Genomic DNA, 18,980 nt, shown 5'->3' with positions numbered 1-18,980 from the left:
TGGTAGAGCAATCTCTTTACAGTACACTCTCAGGAGACGAAGACCTTAAGCATCACACCTTGCAACCTGAAGGCTTTATTTACTGGAAAAGACACCTCCAGAGGAACTTTCTTCAACCTTATTGGAGAGACCCCTATCAGGTACTGCTAACCAACCCTTCTGCCGCCAAAGTCCAAGGAATAGATTCTTGGACTCATGTGACATGCCTAAACAAAGCACCAAATTCTGAAGGGACTTCAAAAAGTCTGGTGAGCTGAAAGTAAATATTTCCCAGAACTGAAGCAGACAACACCTGGTGAGGCAGCTTTCTGAAGATATCTGGACCAGGTCTTTAGGAAGTGTATTGCCAAACCTTGGACAATGACATATGTCCATAATGACATAATGCTTCAGATGATCTCCAATGTCTATGATCTTGATAACATATGGAATTGAGACAGAAAGTGTCTGAGAGTTCTCCGTTCTACCTTCCCTTGTTACTCGAATATGACCTCAGTAGGTTTCCAGTCTGTGCATTCCCTTCTGATATGAGACCCCCCACACAGGAAAGGTCCTTCCTGGCACTGAGGAACAAAAAGCCATTGAAATTAGAAAAGCTGACTCGATCAGTGATGCTCTGAGAGAAAGTTCATGATCAAAAGGGGGACATATAAAAAATTAATAAACAGAAACCTCAAATAAATAGATCTGGGAGACCAGAAGGAGGTCTCATGCCCTGTGGTGAGAGCAGAGCCCAACAGGGAGAAGAAAGACACCTCCTCTTTCCTGGCAAGCACTCAGCCAATGAAAAGCCATGGACTATTTGTTTACTACAGTCCTCCCAACTTCCTTTTGCCCTCCATAAAAGCGTTCTCCTTCCGTTGCTGTGCGGGGACTTACAAGTGGCTCATCATGGTTGCAGACCCCGAACTGCAGCTTTCTACCAATCCCGAATAAACCCATCTTTGCTGGAAAAGCATATGGCAATCTATTTGTTTTAGGTCAACACTTCCATCCTTGTTCTCCTTAAAACTTATCTCCAAAAGAGCAGCCAGAGTGTTCCTTTTAAAGAAAGAAGTCATGTCATGTTACCCTTCTCTCAAAATTCTCCAATGGCTTCCCTCTTTTCAAGTAAAAACTCACAAAGCCCTATGTAATACAGCCCCAGTGGCTTCTCTGATTTCACATTGTAACACTAGCCCCTTCAACCTCTCTTTCCCACATTGGCTTCCTTGTTGGTCCTTGACATGGCACATATCGTATGCTCCCATCTCAGGGCCCTGGGACCTACTGTTCACTTGACTTGAAACATTCTCCTAGACATTTGCCTGGTTTGCCCTTTTGTCCCCTTTAGGTCTACACTCATATGTCACCTTATCGGAAAGACCTTCTCTAACAGTCTTTTGTAAAATCAAAACATCCCTTCCCCAATACACACACACACACACACACACCCCTTTTCCTCTTATCCTGTTTTATACATTCTCAGAATGTACCGCGACCTGATATTTGTTCAATATTTATTTATTCTGTTTCCTGCCCCTCTCCCACCTAAAGTGTAAATTTTTCTCCTTGTTTCCAGAGTTCCTAGAGCAGTAGTAGGTGCTCATTAAAATTTCATATTTTCTGAATGAATTAATAAAAGCCTGCATCATCGTACTGTAACTTTTACAATTACATGGGGATGGTAGATAGGGAAGGACAGAAAGAAAAAGAAACTTAGAATTGCAAAGAAAAAATACATGTCCCAGAATGCTGCCTACCAACTGTCTTAACTGGAAGAAGTTTACCTTTTGGAGCCTTAGTTTCCTCATCTCTAAAATGCATATAATAACCGAGGTCATAATAGAGGAACATAAGGAGAGAACATAAGTGAAAGGGAAGTAAAAGCCCTTGCAAATTGTAAAGACCTGAAAAAGATACAAAATTGCTATTGATGACTTTACTCTTATTTTTGCTTTACTGAAACCCTGCGTAGATGAGAAGATAGTTGCCAAGACTTCATCATTTTAGGAGCACCCCAAAGGCAAACTCAACAGCAATTTAGATGAAGTTGAGTGGAGATAAAGGTGAAAGAAGAGACGAACAAATATAAACAACAGAAGAGTACGGTAACATCAGCACATCAATAGAGCCCTTCATATATGTCAAAGAAGATCTTACCTGTATATTTCCCATCAAGTGTGATTTGGCCGAAATCCTGATGCCTAATCGCGATTATCTCATGCCATTTGCCATCACTATATTGTTTACCATCATCATTAGTTGTGGTAACTTCTACTGCAGACCCCTGAAGGGAATGAATGAGGGAAAAAAATCAATGAGTGAATATACATGTTACATACACACACATATATATTTGTATATTTGTTAAAAACCAATTGGCAAATTTCAACATGATCCAGATGCAAGCATGCACACATTTTAAACAGAACTCAAAATTAAAGTTGATACATCCTTCTGGCTTTTCTCTGATGTGCTTCTGTGTCACCTCAGTGCTCAAATCTGAAAAGAGCTTCTCTTTGGAATAAAAATCTCTTAAAAGTACCCTTGGATTTTGAGTAACTATACTCATCAGAAAGGTAATGAATTTTCTATTCTAATATTTTAAATTTGGGGGCAGAAATATAAAAAAGAGAAGCATTTAAAACTAATAAAATACTATTCAAATAATATTGTTCTAAAGATAAGGAAATGTCTGGCAAGTTATTTTCTTTTACCTTCACTACACTACGTAAAGCAAGAAGGAATAAGGTTCACACTAAAAATTAGTCAGTTACTAATGCCTTGAGCACAAGTATAGCGGTTAAACTTAACACTCAATGCTTTGTAGTCTAAATTCTAACATTTATACTTTTGCCTAAGGTAACAGTATAGTTAAAAATGAGTTCCTAAGTGGATAAGACTAGGAAATGGCAGATATTAAGAACAGATACTAGCTAAAAGGAGGTGAGGATAAGGAAACAAAGAAAAGTAGAAAAGAAACATTTCATCTTAACACTTTAGTGGTATGTATATTCTGGTTAGCACAATGATACTCTTTTAACGTTAGTGAACACTTAAGACTAAGTAAAAGATATTTCAACTTTGTCACCATCATCATTTGCTACTACTGTGGTTAAAATAAAAACAACCAGAAAATTACTCTAAACCTTCTAAATGAAAACAATTTTTTTCTTTCTTTCTTAATAAAGTAGATCTCTTTAGCAATACTTAACTTCAATCAATAAAAATTTTTTAAAAGCTAAAAATAAGATTTGGTAAAATATTACAAAATATATTTTTCAATTACTTGGACTGTTTCACCAAATTCTAATAATCTTGGTATACTGTTTTTCAAAAAAGACAAAACTGACAATTATCTGATGCAATATGGTGAAGATTTATGTCACAAAAATTGCAACGTTAATCACACCACCTTCAGTAAAACATTTCTGTTTATATTTCCCTAAAATAGCTTCAGCAGTATACCATGTCCATTCTATGCATTTAATTGGCTCCTGTCGGCCCTCATACAGAGCATGACAACATGTGTGACATACAGAATTTCATATTACCAAAAAAGAGCTTTTAATTTCCCATGAGTAGGAGTGGGTTGCTTCTCACGTGGACAATATCCCAACTTTTACAGGCAACTCGATCAGCTAGAAAGATGACCATTTTGGTAAGTCCTCGATTCTTTGTAGGTTGATTTTCCTTCTACCTCTTTCCTCTACATATTCTTTTATTTTCCTCAACCCTATTTCAACATTTTAATATTTTACAAACACACATTACATTATCGTAGTTTAATAATTAAAACCAGAACTGGTGTCGCGCCCAATTAATGTGCCCTGGTAGCATGCCCATTAGTTTTTCCATTAGTGAATTCAACAATACTAATGGGATTACTAGCATGGGATGCTAATTGGGCGTGACATAAGAAACTGGCTTACTTCTTAGCATACCCTTGCTAATGATGAAATTAATGAGCATTTTATTAAATGCTGTCTCATCAAAGTGTACTTAGTTAGCGTTAAAATTGTTACAGACGATGCTGCATTCTAAAGATCAGGTGTCTGAGTAAGTGGTTCTTCGTATCATGCTTGGCGATAGTCTGAAGCATTAATAGTTCTCGACATCGAAATCACATTGACTGGCGACACATTCAAGTACATAACACACAGCCTCAGTATGCCAAATTTTCATCATACTTAGAGGAACTTAGTGTATTATTCTTTGATGATCATTTTAAGATTATTTTACCTCACCAATGTTAAGAGAACAATTCTGTGATCAATTCTGATGTCATATGATGCAGTTTATTTTTTCCATCTGGAAAATATCAGACATGTTAAATAGATGCTATTCGGAATTTTTTTTGAAAGCTTTCACTTTCACCATTTCCCTGAGTGAAGTCAGAATGTTATGTGCATTTCCTGTTAATGTCACTGAACATAAAAACATTTAACTGAGAACCACGAGTCATTACTGGTCAATAAAATATCATCTGATCAAGTATTTCCAAATTGAAATTAATCTAATGAAAATAGGAAGACTCTAGCTAATTGTTAGAGAGAACAAAAACATACAGCAATTAAAAAATAGAGTAACTTTACTGACTCTTAACAATAATTCTAAGTGTTCAGTTTATGATAGGCAAACATATGCCCTGTTTTAAATATTATGAAGAATCTTCCTCCTTTCCCCCAAATATTTTTTCATAGAATGAATCGGATAGTTGGAAGGAATGCCAAATAAGTTTTTATGCCTCTATGTAGAATTATATTGTTATGTAAAGAATTCGTTACTTAAGTTTATTAAGATATTTTAAAAAGAAGAAAGTACACAATGACTTCAGTTATTTTGAAACTACGTGTTAGAGAGTAACTTTAAATTCCTACAAAATGCTCTTTCCACAACTCAAAATTTAATTATTTTGAATGGATTCAGGAACACTAATTTGAAAATAACCATCGGTATAAATCAAAGTATCTAACTGACAGATGAAAACAAATAAGTTAAATTGTTAAATTATCATTAAAGAACTGGAAATTTTATCCTAGAAATTGGGTAATTTCTGCAATTATGAGTACTATTTTTTTTTTTTTTTTTTTTTTTTTTTTTTTTTTGCAGTATGCGGGCCTCTCACTGTTGTGGCCTCTCCCGTTGCGGAGCACAGTCTCCGGACACGCAGGCTCAGCAGCCATGGCTCACGGGCCCAGCCGCTCCGCGGCATGTGGGATCTTCCCGAACCGGGGCACGAACCCGTGTCCTCTGCATCGGCAGGCGGACTCCCAACCACTGCGCCACCAGGGAAGTCCATGAGTACTATTTTACCAATAGCTATCAAGCCACTCAGTCAACCAATCAGTCAACGGGCCTTTATTTATTTATGAGTATAGCTACTATGTTCCAAGGACTGTACTGAGCCTCAAGGGTGTATGTGGGGACTAATAGACAGACCTGCCCTCACTGGATTGTACACTCAGATAAGAAAGACACAAAGAGCAAATAACTACTTGTCTGATGAGTACAAAAAGGTGTTCATTAGATAATCTCGTATCCTTTAAAGACAAAAGGAAAGAAAACTGGCTTAAAGTGGTACCTGAGTTATTTAAAATATAAATACTTTGAAATGTCAATGGGGGACATATAAAACAAACTCCTAAGCTTCTTTAAAGTTGGGGTAGCTCTAACTTTGTTCAAGAAGTTGTATTTATGACACAGAGTACAGACTTGTGGTTGCCAAAGGGGTGAGGGATTGGGGAGGGAAGCATTGGGGGTTTGGGATGAGCAGATGCAAACTATTATATATAGGATGGATAAACAACAAGGTCCTACTGTATAGCACAGGGGACTATGTTCAATATCCCGTGGTAAACCATAATGGAAAAGAATATGAAAAAGAATGTATATATATGTATAACTGAGTCACTTTGCTGTACAGAAGAAACTAACACAACATTGTAAATCAACTCTACTTCAATAAAAAAAGAGAGAAAAAAAAAGCTGTATTCATATTCCTACCCCAAAAGAGAAAAAAATGGAAGAATATTCCAAATATTCTCCATTCCTCAGTTTCAACAGTCTCTTTGCCTGATAATATGTTGGGCTTTCATTAAAAAGTTAGCAATATGTCCAGTTAACCTGGATAAATTCCTTTGTGGTGAGGAAGGACCAGTCCCAGCTAGCTTGAGCTCACGGACTCATGTATAGACAGCATCACAAGCACTGTGATACATCTGATCACATTTTCTCAAATGTATCTTAAGGCAGTCCGGCTCAACCAACACCTTACTTTCTTTTGTATAGATTAATTATCACTTTCCTGAAAATGCAGGTAACTTTTGCTTTATTAGAGGGATATTATTATTCCAGGTAAAAATGCACTTGTAAGCATCATTAAACCCTCTGCATTCCCCTGGTCCTCCAACTTTGGCTATAACAATTTCATTAATGCTTGCCTAGCAGGTACCAATTTTGTATACAGGTTACGATTTGGGTATATAGGGCAGGGACAGGCAGAGGGAAGCACTCTAGGCCACTGTCTGAGGGAAGAGGGGGAGGAAGTGGTTGGCAATGCCCTTGTGAATGTTTCCTTGAACTCTGCTCTGGTCTACACCAGCCTGTCTATCTGATCATTGAAAAGGCGATGAAAAAGATGAGATGGAGGGAGTCTTCTGGCAGCCAGTCTCAGGATCATAATGGCAATAATGGGGCTGAGTGGAGTTAAGCATTATTTAACTTCTTCCCCTTCCTATTCTGCAGAATCTGAAGCAATCACATCTTTTAGAAAGAGAAATAACAAAGAGATGGCAGTCATGTTTCAGTGCTGGTGGAATCATTTTTGGAGTAGTTCTGCAAAGACTTTGCCCCATATGTTTAGAGTATATTGTGGGTGTGGGGGGGCGGGAGGCAGGCAGGGCACATTTATTAAATACTCAAAACCTGTGAACAAACCCGTGGCCACTGTATGATTACAGACGTAGCTCTGGGGTGTGAATGGTCATCTGGAATCACACTCACAGACACCAGGATGGATGTTTATGAGGGTATGACCGATTGTATTGTAAGTGTGAGGCAGCGTGAAGCCACCCTGGCACACTGCCCTGTTCAAGTCCAGCAGGACTCTACTCCAATCTTGGAAGGGGGGTTGTCTAGAGAGAGGACGGCAGGAGCGGCATTTTGTTCATTTCTCATTTCCGTGTTTCCAACTCATAACTGCCCAGCACAGTGCCTGGAATATGACACATTTTTAACAATGTTTCATTGAATGAAATAAACTAAATCCAGTGCCAGTTCTATCACTAGATCGCTATGTGACCCTAGTTAAGACACTTCATCTAAAGCGGGGAAAAAAACAATACCTACTTCAGGTGGCTACTTCAAGAATGAAATGAGACAATCAACATGAACCCACTTTGTGTACTTTGAAAACTCTATGAATAAATGGCTATATGATTAAAGTTTTTCTCCATCTGGCTTGATCTCAAATATACCTAGATATTAACAGGTTGAGGTAGAAGCAGCAGAACCAGATTTTTTCTTTCTCATTGATATTCTTCTATTTTTCTGGATTGTTTCCTTTCTTTTATGTTTTTTGTTGATATTTACAATTTAGCATTTAGTCTTTTTTTTATCTTGTTAATTGTTCTTGGAACAATTAACAATTTTCGTTCTATTAGTAATTACTTTCTGTTGTCACAACATTTAAAATCAAATATTTTTGTCCATTTATTTTATGAAAACAAGAAACCAATATAACCTATACCCTTAATGCCCCCTCTACTAAGTTGATACCTTTAGAAACTTTTAAGTCACTCATTTTTCCCCCCCTCCTTCAACTCTTAGTAATTTTAGCACCAAACAATTATCAGGGCTTTTTTTTTCCCCCTTTGCTGTGTGTCTCTTCTATGTCAAAGATTCTTTGGCACATAAAACACACTTCTAGTCATTTTGTCATCAAATACTTAGGTTGAACTTAATATCCTTAGGTTTATTATTTACCACTACTTCTCCTCTATATTTCAAATTCTTTATTTTTTCCTTCTGATTAGAAGCCTTGCTGAAATATTTCCTTCCAATATGGCGCGCGGATGGTATTTAAACTGAATCTCTGGACATCAACAAGCATTTTTGTTTCATGTTGAATAGCTTGGTCACAGATTAGCTGTATAACTTTGGGAAAATTAATTTAACCATGATTCAGATGTTCACCTGTAAAGTGGGGATAGTGAGTACCTGCTTTATAGAGTTGTTGTGATGTTTAAATACGTGTGTGTGTGTGTGTGTGTGTGTGTGTGTGTGTATTTATGTATAGAGAGAACACTTAGAATAATGGCTGGCACACAGAGGTCCTACAGAAGAACAAGCTTTGCTTAATCTTGACTAGAACTTGATGAGCCCTTTCAATAAATTTATAATCAAGTCTATTAAATCATATATTCTCTCCTATTTTAGATTTCATTATCTTCTCCCATCCTTCTTTACCTTGTTCATGTGTTTTCTGTTCTCCTTTTGAATTTCTTCTTAATATTAGCACCTTCCTTCATCTTTATGTTTTCATATTTTTGTCATGTATTTTGACCTAGCAATCTGAGGCTCAGCAGTCTCTCTTCTAATTAATCTACTTAAAGGATTCAAATGAAAAATAATATTTTCAGTTCCGTAACTGAATCAACGTCAGTGTGCTGTTTTTGTTTTCCCAATGCCATCTGCCTTGCCTTTGGAAACAGCTGCTTCTCAGCCCTTTCTCTCTGGATGCTGGATCTGCTTAGGTGTGATGCTATTTCTTTTTGCTTACTCATTGCCCACCTCTTGGCATCCCTTAAGAAGGTGCAATTCTAGGGGACACCCAGGGGTCCTTGTGCCTGAGGACCTATAGTGGTCAGGCCAGGGGGTTATCAGGTCGCTGTCAAAATACCAGGAATAAACCTTTCTTTCCCTGGTCTTGTCAGTAGCCAATTCATGGCTCTAACACTTCCTAACACAGGAACGACTCCGTCTGCCTCTTGAGGGCTTCTGCAGGGATCCTGGGTGATGCTCAGACACACTTGGTCCAGCAGGCCCTGACTTTCCTCTCAAAGGTGAGTGGGTCTCCAGGATGTAGGAAGCTCGTGGCCCATGATCCCTTAGATACAGAGGGGAAAAGTTGTGCCTCCTTTAATAATATAACATTAAACATTTATTTGGCAAGCATAATTTATGTCTTAGATCAGCAGTTTGAAGTTGAAAACCTGAGAAAAATCTTTGAGGTAGTCTTATATTTCAGTTACTCACAGGTTCAACACAGCGCTTAACAGCAAATGTTTACGAACCTTCCTTTAACTAAAGTGAAGACAACTAGGCAATAGTTTCCCATTGTCCTCAGGAAGAATTTAAATCCTCTCAAATCCTTCCCAGGTCCTAAGTTACTTAGTCTCTACCCAACTTTTCAACCTACCACTGTTCTCTTTGTTCTCTACGCTACAGCCATATTAGACTCATCTCAATGTATTGAATATGCCACGTTCTTGTCTAACTCAGACACTAAATATTTGCTGTTTGCTCTGCCTGGAAATTTTATTACAGATCCTACCCTCATCTCCCATCAGTATTTCCTCTGGCCTGCCCCACCTCAAACACATGTCTTCTTGTATAGACATATACTCTTGTCCTGATCAACTTTTCCTCATTGTTTTGCATCTCAGTTAAATATCACATTTGCAGAGGAGACAGACAACTTAAAAGAAAGACTTTACTTTATTCTCTCATAATACACAGCATCATACTTGTCTTTCGTAACAGTCGTGAATATTTTATTTTTTTTAACTGTATACTACCTAGATTGTTTCATAGGGGCATGGTCATATTTGACTTTAAAACTAGTGGAGTCTGCAATACCCAGCCCGATAGCACCCGAAAGATGCTTAAATATTTGCTGGTGAAGAAAGGAAAAGAAAGAAAGAGGGAGAGTGAGGAAAAGAGAGAGAGATGGAGGGAGGGAGGGAAGGAAGGAAGGAAGGGAAGAAGGAAGGGGGGAAGGGAGGAAGGAAAAGAGAAAGAGGAAGGGAGATAAAGACACAATTTTACTCTCAAGGAAAATAAAAACAGATCTATTCAAATGCATTTAAAAGTTTTAATCCTCATTATAAGGTAGCATATGGTTGTTAAGCATGTAGATTCTCAGACTATGTGATTTTGAAGCTCTGCTATTTTAGCTGTGGGCAAGTCAAATCGCTTTTGTAAGTTTCTTTTTCCTCATTGGTAAAGTGGAAATAATGAGTACTCACCTCTAAGGTTTTGGCGAGGATTCACTGTGAAAACATAAGCACTTGGTACCTGGTAAACTCTCAAAAATATCAACTCTTATGATTACTCATTTACCTGAGGATCAAAAAGAAAATAAGGGCGTCCATTCTTCAACTGAATTGCGAAATACTCTTCCTGATTGCCAGGTGATGCCGCAAAGACAATCAAACCTTCAGGCACCCTCGTTCGAAAGCTGGCCTTAATGCCTGGGGAGACAAGTGCAATCAGCGAATCAGTGCTGGGTTTTGTTGATTCTTTCTGATAAACGTACATTTACTTTCATTATTATCTATGACGTAGTGAGTACAGTCAAGGAATTATACACAGCAATGCACTGGGATGGTCCCAGCCATTTGGTTTTAACTGTATCCCATTAGGAATGCCAACCCACACTTGGAAACTCAAGCCTGCACTCCGCTAATCAATATATAATGAAGTTTAAATATATGCAAAACTCATCAACATAAAAAGATATGTTGTCAACCCAAAATTGGACACCAGGGGATCAATGTGGTAATATTATCAGAGTCATAAAAATAAATGCGTTTTTGACATGAGTGAAAGAAACACAAGGAGCTTTGTTTAAAATACTTATGAAGTTTAAAGAACTTGTCCAGAAGTAGAAGCTAAAAACGAGAAAAATCTGCTATGAAGTGGTCCACAGAGCCAATTTTCTGGGATGCCATCCTGTAACCAAATGGTCTGCAGCCTTTAGAATTCCAGGGGCTCCACTCACCCTTCAGATCACCTACCAGCACTGCCCATGACACACAGTGCTCCTGTCTCTCAGAAATTACCCCTGCTCAGGAAGCAGGGGGAGCATGCAATAGTTCTCTATGATGTCTTCGCACTACCACCACCTGGCCCAACCTCCATTCTACGGGTGTCCCACCCACTCAATGCGTACTATCAAGCTCTTCCTCAGTGTAAGACATTTTGTTAATGTACTGAAACTTGCAAAGAAGTTTAAGATCTTTGTTCTCAAGAGTGTCCAGTTTAGCTGGAGATATAAAATGTGTGTGTCTTAACAGACACGACGTACAGGGAGAATCAAATAAGGTCAAGAACATACATGAGAACCAAATGACAGCTCAAGAGCACAAAACTGAATAATTAATGGCTATTGATTTGATTAGTAATATAGTCAACCAGGATTGTGTAAGTTGGAAGGGGACAGAGCTGCCTTCATGCTGGGCTGGTAACCAAAGTTCCTACGTAGCTGAGGGATTTACCCTGGATTCAATAGACTACAACAGGTTCCTGCAATCAGAAACCACGTCTGATTCATCTTTCTACCCCCAGAAATCACATGGTGTCCTGGTGTACTTAGTAAATGGATGTGAAGAAAGGAGGTGGGAGGTACAATAGTGGTAAGGAAGAAGTTTTAACACAGGTGTGGAGGCAGGAGGTCAGAAATCATTTTGTGAGCATCCGATTGCCATTTTATAAAATACGTTTTCTGTGGAACATTAACATTTGTTGAGTACTCTGATACACAATAAAGAAGAAAAACTAACAAGCCAGTGCCTGACATTAAATTCTAGTTGGTGAAAAAGAATTAAAAAAAAAACTGTGGTGAGGTGTGATAAGTGATACAGACCTGTTTACAACATATAATTTGATTCAAAGGGGTTAAGAAAGGTTTCACAAAGAATAAGATGCTTGAGCTTGTTTTCAGAGAATATGAAGGACTTTGGATGAAACTGTATAAAGGCCTGGAGGCAGGGAAAATATTAAGGAAAGCTGGATGTGGAGGAGGCAGTTAAGAGATGAATCTGGAGAAATAGGCAAGACCCCATCTCAGGCCATCTATAGAGTATCTGGCTTGAGAAGTTTGAGTAGAAGACAAAGATGGAAAGGAAGATTGTGTCATAACTATCTTTAGAGTGAATTATTTTAATACCAGCAAAGGCAAGTCTGGCATGTGGGCTTCAGACTTTCCAAAGAGGCAACTCAAACTTCTCCTGGCCTTCTTAGCTTCTGCGTCTTTGTCTTCTAGATTTTATGCTTTTGGTCCTTTTCAAACATACCTGTCCTACTCATTTTGATATTTCATTACTTCACACTCTCTGATTCTCTTTATCCCACCTTCTAGGATATTACATTCTCGCTGTTAGATTCAGTACCTGCTCCATCCCGGAGCCTCTGTCACTTCCTAGAATAAGATCGTTTGTCCCTACACATCACTTTTCAGTATCCAAACTCACTAGAACCCCTGATACTAGCTTTATTACTCTCACCTCTCCTACTAAGTGGACTAAAAAAGTTGGAATTTATCCTGTAGACAAAAGGAAGGCTTTAAAATTTGGGTGGAGGAAGGGAAGAAGATGCTCAAAGTCAAGCTAACAGTGGAATGTCTGGAGGATGTAGATAATTTAACTACAGAAGAACCAGCTGGGATACTGCTGTGCTTTGGGGGTATAAGATGATAAGGATAATTAAGGACTGACACATAACTCAATGTATTGAAAGAATGGAGTCTATATATTTCAGAAGAGAATCCTTAAAACAAGTGGTTATGAGGTGATGATGGGGGTAAGATGGTCAATTCTTTTCACCAATTACTGAGGGAAAAGTAGCATTATTAACAGAACTAGAAAGGTCAGGTACCGAAGACAATATGGGGTTGAGGATATAAGCTCCATCTGGGGCACAGTGAGTTTATATTAATGATGTAAAGGAAAAAACTATCCATCGTTTGGAAATGAGAAACTAAATCTCAGAAGAGAAAATGGGGCTAGAAAAATAAATTGGCAATCACCTGCCAATAAATCATGTCCCTGGGAGACAGAGCAAGGACCACTGTGAAAAATGCCCCAGACTTAAGGAAAGAATCGGTCCAATAATAAAGTTAGAACAATCAGGATCACATTGTGAACTGGAAACATAGGTAGGAGAGAACGTTAAGAAGGCAAAGTTAGTTAACTGTGTAAACATTTCCTATAGGTCCAGAATAATGAGAGCTGAAGAAAAGCTCACAGAGCTGGTAATTACTATCTTTTTCAATTGAGTAGAACGAGCAGAGTCCAAACTGCTGGGTGATCATTTTTCATGGAATGCGTGAGTAGGCAGTGGGTATCGAGGTCTCACTAGAAAAATCTGGTAGAGAACGAAATGAGAGACATAGAAACAAATTATTAGGGTGGCGCAGTCAAATATAAGGAGGACACATCTGCCAACAAAAGCACAGACATGGCCAAAATCTGGTGTACCTTCTGACCAGAGAAAAATCATATTTCTATCAACTCTTCTTCTCTTAAGTGTCTCTCCTTTTGGTTCAGAGTGGCTCTCTTCTACAGATGGCTTACCTTTCTGTGACCATTTTAAAATTTCATATGTGGTATCAAATCCTATAATTAAGATTATTGCTTTAAAATTAAACAACTGAAGGTTATTTCATAAAAATAGCTACGATTCAGAAGACGAAGACAACAACACTCTCTACCAGGGTGCTGTAGGCATCTACATGGTGGTAACCAGGGGAGCAAAAGCCAGGATTTGAATGAGGGAAGAAAATAATAATTGCTCAGTCTGGGAATACAACTACTCGTCCCCAGTTGAAGGGAAATTTGATGAATGAAATTATGAATCACAATAAGAATTGCAGAAATATTTAGCCAAGTTATACTTGGGGAAAAATCAACTAATATCATATGTTTTTCAAGAATATGCATGTGTTTTTCAGACACACCATTTAATTTCCAGCTTTTACACTTCCATAACACAGAAATGTTAGATAAAATTTAGCCCAACTAAAATAGAATACACAGATCAAGGGGTATTTCTTGTGAGAAATGAAGATTTAGTAAAGTAACTTGATTTGCTGTTGTATGGTCAAATTGTTTCCTTACATTACAAAGATTTATAATGAATGAGGGGTTTTTTTGCAAGTAAAGAAATAAAAATATGCACACTTCCATTGAAACATCATGTTCTTGACAATTAATGCTGTAGACACTGATAAATCCTATCTTTTGAGACAAATGCCTTAAATCATGTAGTCAGTCATATGCTTATACATCCCCATCCGCTGACTTTAGGCTCAGCCACGTGATTTGCTTCGGGCAAAGAAATGGAAGCAGACATGTGGTACCATGTTAGAGAAGAAACTTTAAATATATGCTGTGCGACTGATCTTGACTCCTATTTTCTCCTGTGCCTCACGAGTGTGCTTTCATCCTGGGCTCAAGAATAAGAAGACATGTGGAGCAGAGCAGAGCAGTACCAAAGCATTTTTCTTTTTAGAGGTTTGCGTTAAAAAGCCATGCTGGGGCTTCCCTGGTGGCGCAGTGGTTGGGAGTCCGCCTGCCGATGCAGGGGACACGGGTTCGTGCCCCGGTCTGGGAGGATCCCACATGCCGCGGAGCGGCTGGGCCCGTGAGCCATGGCCGCTGAGCCTGCGCGTCCGGAGCCTGTCCTCCGCAACGGGAGAGGCCACAACAGTGAGAGGCCCCCGTAACCCAAAAAAAAAAAAAAAAAAAAAAAAAAAAAAAAGCCATGCTGACTGAACTGGGCAGAAAAATAAATATTTCTCACTTGCTAAAATTTAGATTTTGATGCAAAGAAAACGGGAGATGTTCTGAAGTTCAATTTTTTGCTTCAAGTATTTGGGGAAATGATAGAGCATTTTTCTATCTCAATAGAAAAATCTATTCATTCATCCAAGGAATATTTTTAGGAAAATATACTTTGTGCAGCCACCCTTCTGGGCTATTGGGATACAGAGATATATAAAAGAGACATACATCCATAGTCTCACATTTTTAAAAAACCTGAAAATCCAAGATCCACATGGAAATACTTAGCTTTATGTAAATGTGTTTGCAACTTTAAAATTTTAATCATAAAAACAGTACAATGACAAGCCCATGGAATAGGTAAAGAGTTCTTAAACAATACAGGTGAAAGTATAATAGAAAGGGAAATGGTTATAAATTGTATTAGGATTAAGAACTTTTGTCTAAGAAAAGGCACAAATAAGAGAGTGAAAAGGTAACTAACATAACAGGAGAAGATATTTATAAAATATATTTCTGATAACATACATATCCAATAAAAATATATATAATTCCTAAAAGTAAATAAAAAAAAGATGAATGACTCATTAAAAGAATGGGGGCAAATGGCTCTTCAAAAAGATGATGTCCAAATGACAAATAAATGTATGAAAAAGATGCTCAGCATTGTCAGTCATCAAAGAAATGCAAAATAAAATGCAATACCACTAAACGCCCACCAGAGTGGCTAAAATAAAATAGAAAATACTAAATATACTCAAGTACATAGAGCAACTGGAATGCTCATAACTACTAGTGGGAGTATAACTGGCACCACCATTCTGAAAAACTGCTTGGCAGTACTTATTAATTTATATCTCCTAAATATATGCATACCTTTTGGTCTAGCCATTCCACTCCAAGTTATATATCCCACCACACACACACACACACACACACACACACACACACACACACACACACACACACACAAACACAGCTTCAGAAAAATATACAAGTATGTATATAGAAATACTTATTATACCATTAAAATGGAACATACACAAATGCCCACCAACTGCAGAAAGGATAAATAAATGAGGTACAATATAGCAATGAGAATGAACAAAATAGAGCCACATGCAACTACAGGCATGAATCGCACAAACAAAACATTGGATAAAAAATGCTAGGCACAAAAGAATACATACTGCATGATCCCTTTTACATCAAGCGTAAAACCACGCAAAATAAATCTATGGTTTTAGAGGTCAAGATAGTGGTAATCCTGGTTGGGGTTTAGAACAGGGCACAATGCAGAGGTTCTGGGGGATCAGTACTGTTCTATCTAGTAATTTCATGCTGGCTACATAAAGCTATTCAGGTTTTGAAATCTGTCAACCGGTACACCTATGATTTTCGCACTTTTCTGTTTGTATGTTAAACTTCAATACAAAGGTTTGCTGAAAATGAAGAAATAATAGAATTACATAAAATTCAAACTATAAAAGCTGAAAGTTTAAATTCTCTATAGGTTTACCTGTCACCCTCACAGAAACTACTGCCAACAATTTGGCAAAGTTTTTCTCAGAAATATTTATACACATGTATGTCATTGTTTATCTGTTTTTTCTTTACTGAAATTGGATTACATCACGCACACTATTCTGTAAGTTTTTAAAATTTTTCAAAATAAAATTGCATATATTTAAGGTGTTCAACACGATGATTTATACATAGTGAAATGATTACTACAGTCAAGCTAATTAACATACTATATCCTCACATAGGTACTAATTTTTGTGTGTGATAAGTGCATCTGATATCTATTCTCTTAGCACCTTTCCATTCAGTATTATTATAGTATTATTAAGTGTAGTCATCATGCCTATACATTAGCTCTCTAGGCTTTTTCATCCTACATAACTGCAACTTTATAGTCTTTGGCCAACATCTCCCCAGCCCCTGGTAACCACTATTCTACTCCCTGTTTGTATGAGCTTGATTTTTTAAAAAAAAATTTATTCCACATATCAGTGAGATCCTACAGTATTCATCTTTCTCTCTCTGGGTCATTTCACTTAGCATAATGCCCTCCAGGTTCATCCATTTTGTTGCAAATGGTAGGATTTCTTTCTCACGGTTGAATAATATTCCGTTGTACCTGTTTGTGTATGTATGTATATTTTCTTTATCCATTCATCCACTGATGGACATTTGGGCTGTTTCCATATCTCAGCTATTGTGAAAAATGCTTCTGTAAGTGTTTTTCACTTTGTAACATAGAGAAGATATCTTTCCACTTTAGTTCACAAAGATACGTGATATTCTCTAATAACTAAATACATTTACATACTTTATTTTATAATTTTATCTTAGATAACATTTAGTTGGTTTCTGATTTTTTGATATTAAAAGTAGTATTGCAACAAACGGTTTTGCTTGCATATTGGTAGGCTCTAAGGTAATGTTCAGTCAAAGAGATTAATCTCTAAAAATTCTACTCATATTGCCATATGGTCTTTGAAAACTAATAATTGATTCAAATACTGGGTTGGCAAAAAAATTCGTTTGTTTTTTTCTGTAAGATGGCTCTAATAGCGCTTAGTTGTCTTTAACATCATTTGAAACAATTTTGTTAGACTGCATGTGACAGCTGTCATATCAGTGCGTATTTAAAAATAGACATCAAAATTGGTGAATTTTTATGTAGGCATTTTAATGTTGAAGATGGAAGAAAAAAAGCAACATTTTCTGCATGTTATGCTTTATTATTTCAAGAAAGGTAAAAATGCAACTGAAACGCAAAAGAAGATTTCTGCAGTGTATGAAGAAGGTGCTGGGACTGATCGAATGTGTCAAAAGTGGTCTTCGAAGTTTCATGCTGGAGATTTCTTGCTGGATGATGCTCCATGGTCGCGTAGACCAGTTGAAGTTGATAGCAATCAAATAGAGATATTAATTGAGAACAATCAACGTTATACCACACGGGAGATAGCCGACATACTCAAAATATCCAAATCAAGCGTCGAAAATCATTTGCACCAGCTTGGTTATATTAATCACTTTGATATTTGGGTTTCACATAAGTTAAGTGAAAGAAACCTTCTTGACCATACTTCCCATGCGATTCTGTACTTAAACATAACAAAAATGTTCCATTTTAAAAACAAATTGTGATGGGCAATGAAAAGTGGATACTGTACAGTAATGTGGAACAGAAGAGATCAAGGGGCAAGCGAAATGAACCACCACCAACCACACCAAAGGGCGGTCTTCATCCAGAGAAGGGGATGTTGTGTATATGGTGGGATTGGAAGGGAGTCCTGTATTATGAGCTCCTTCTGGAAAACCAAACAATTAATTCCAACAAGTACTGCTCCCAATTAGACCAACTGAAAACAGCACTCGACAAAAAGCGTCCAGAATTAGTCAACAGAAAACGCATAATCTTCCATCAGGATAACGCAAGACCAAGTGTTTCTTTGATGACCAGGCAAAAACTGTTACAGCTTGGCTGGGAAGTTCTGATTCACCTGCTGTATTCACCAGACATTGCACCTTTGAATTTCCATTTATTTTGGTCTTTAAAACATTCTCTTAATGGAAAAATTTCAATTCTGTGGAAGACTGTAAAAGGCACCTAGAACAGTTCTTTGCTCAAAAAGATAAAAACTTTTGGGAAGATGGAGTTATGAAGTTGCCTGAAAAATGGCAGAAGGTAGAACAAAATGGTGAACACGTTGTTTAATAAAATTCTTGGTAAAAATGAAAAATGTGTCTTTTATTTTTACATAAAAACCAAAGGAACCTTTTGGCCAACCCAATACTTTTTCAGAGTTTGAATGACCACATCCACATACTCTGGTCAATAATGGATATTTCAAAATCTGAGACGAAAGAATGAGAATTCAGGTTTGTTTCAATTCACTTTTCATATTATTGGTGATAGTAAAAACTTCATATATATGTTAGCCATAAAGATAGCCATATACATTTATGGGAGCTGTGCACGCAAATGTCTCTTGTCCAATTTCGAAGGTCTGTTTATTGGTTTCTACTTGACTTATTTGAGTTCTTTTTTTTTTTTTTTTTTTTTTTTTGCGGTACACGGGCCTCTCACTGTTGTGGCCTCTCCCGTTGCGGAGCACAGGCTCCGGACGCGCAGGCTCAGCGGCCATGGCTCACGGGCCCAGCTGCTCCACGGCACGTGGGATCCTCGCGGACTGGGGC

General features: G+C 37.6%; 1 protein-coding gene across 1 annotated transcript in view; it reads right to left on the bottom strand.

The window, feature by feature from the left end:
- Positions 1-18,980, bottom strand: part of USH2A (usherin) — an 815,986-nt gene that overhangs the window by 506,843 nt on the left and 290,163 nt on the right. The window contains 2 exon segments of the mRNA XM_032639255.1: positions 2,143-2,269; positions 10,327-10,457. Of these exon segments, the coding sequence (XP_032495146.1) occupies positions 2,143-2,269; positions 10,327-10,457 (258 nt within the window).

The sequence above is a fragment of the Phocoena sinus genome, chromosome 1, assembly GCF_008692025.1.
Source record: "Phocoena sinus isolate mPhoSin1 chromosome 1, mPhoSin1.pri, whole genome shotgun sequence".
Lineage (NCBI taxonomy): Eukaryota > Metazoa > Chordata > Mammalia > Artiodactyla > Phocoenidae > Phocoena > Phocoena sinus.
This window is presented reverse-complemented; position numbering and strand designations above follow the sequence as displayed.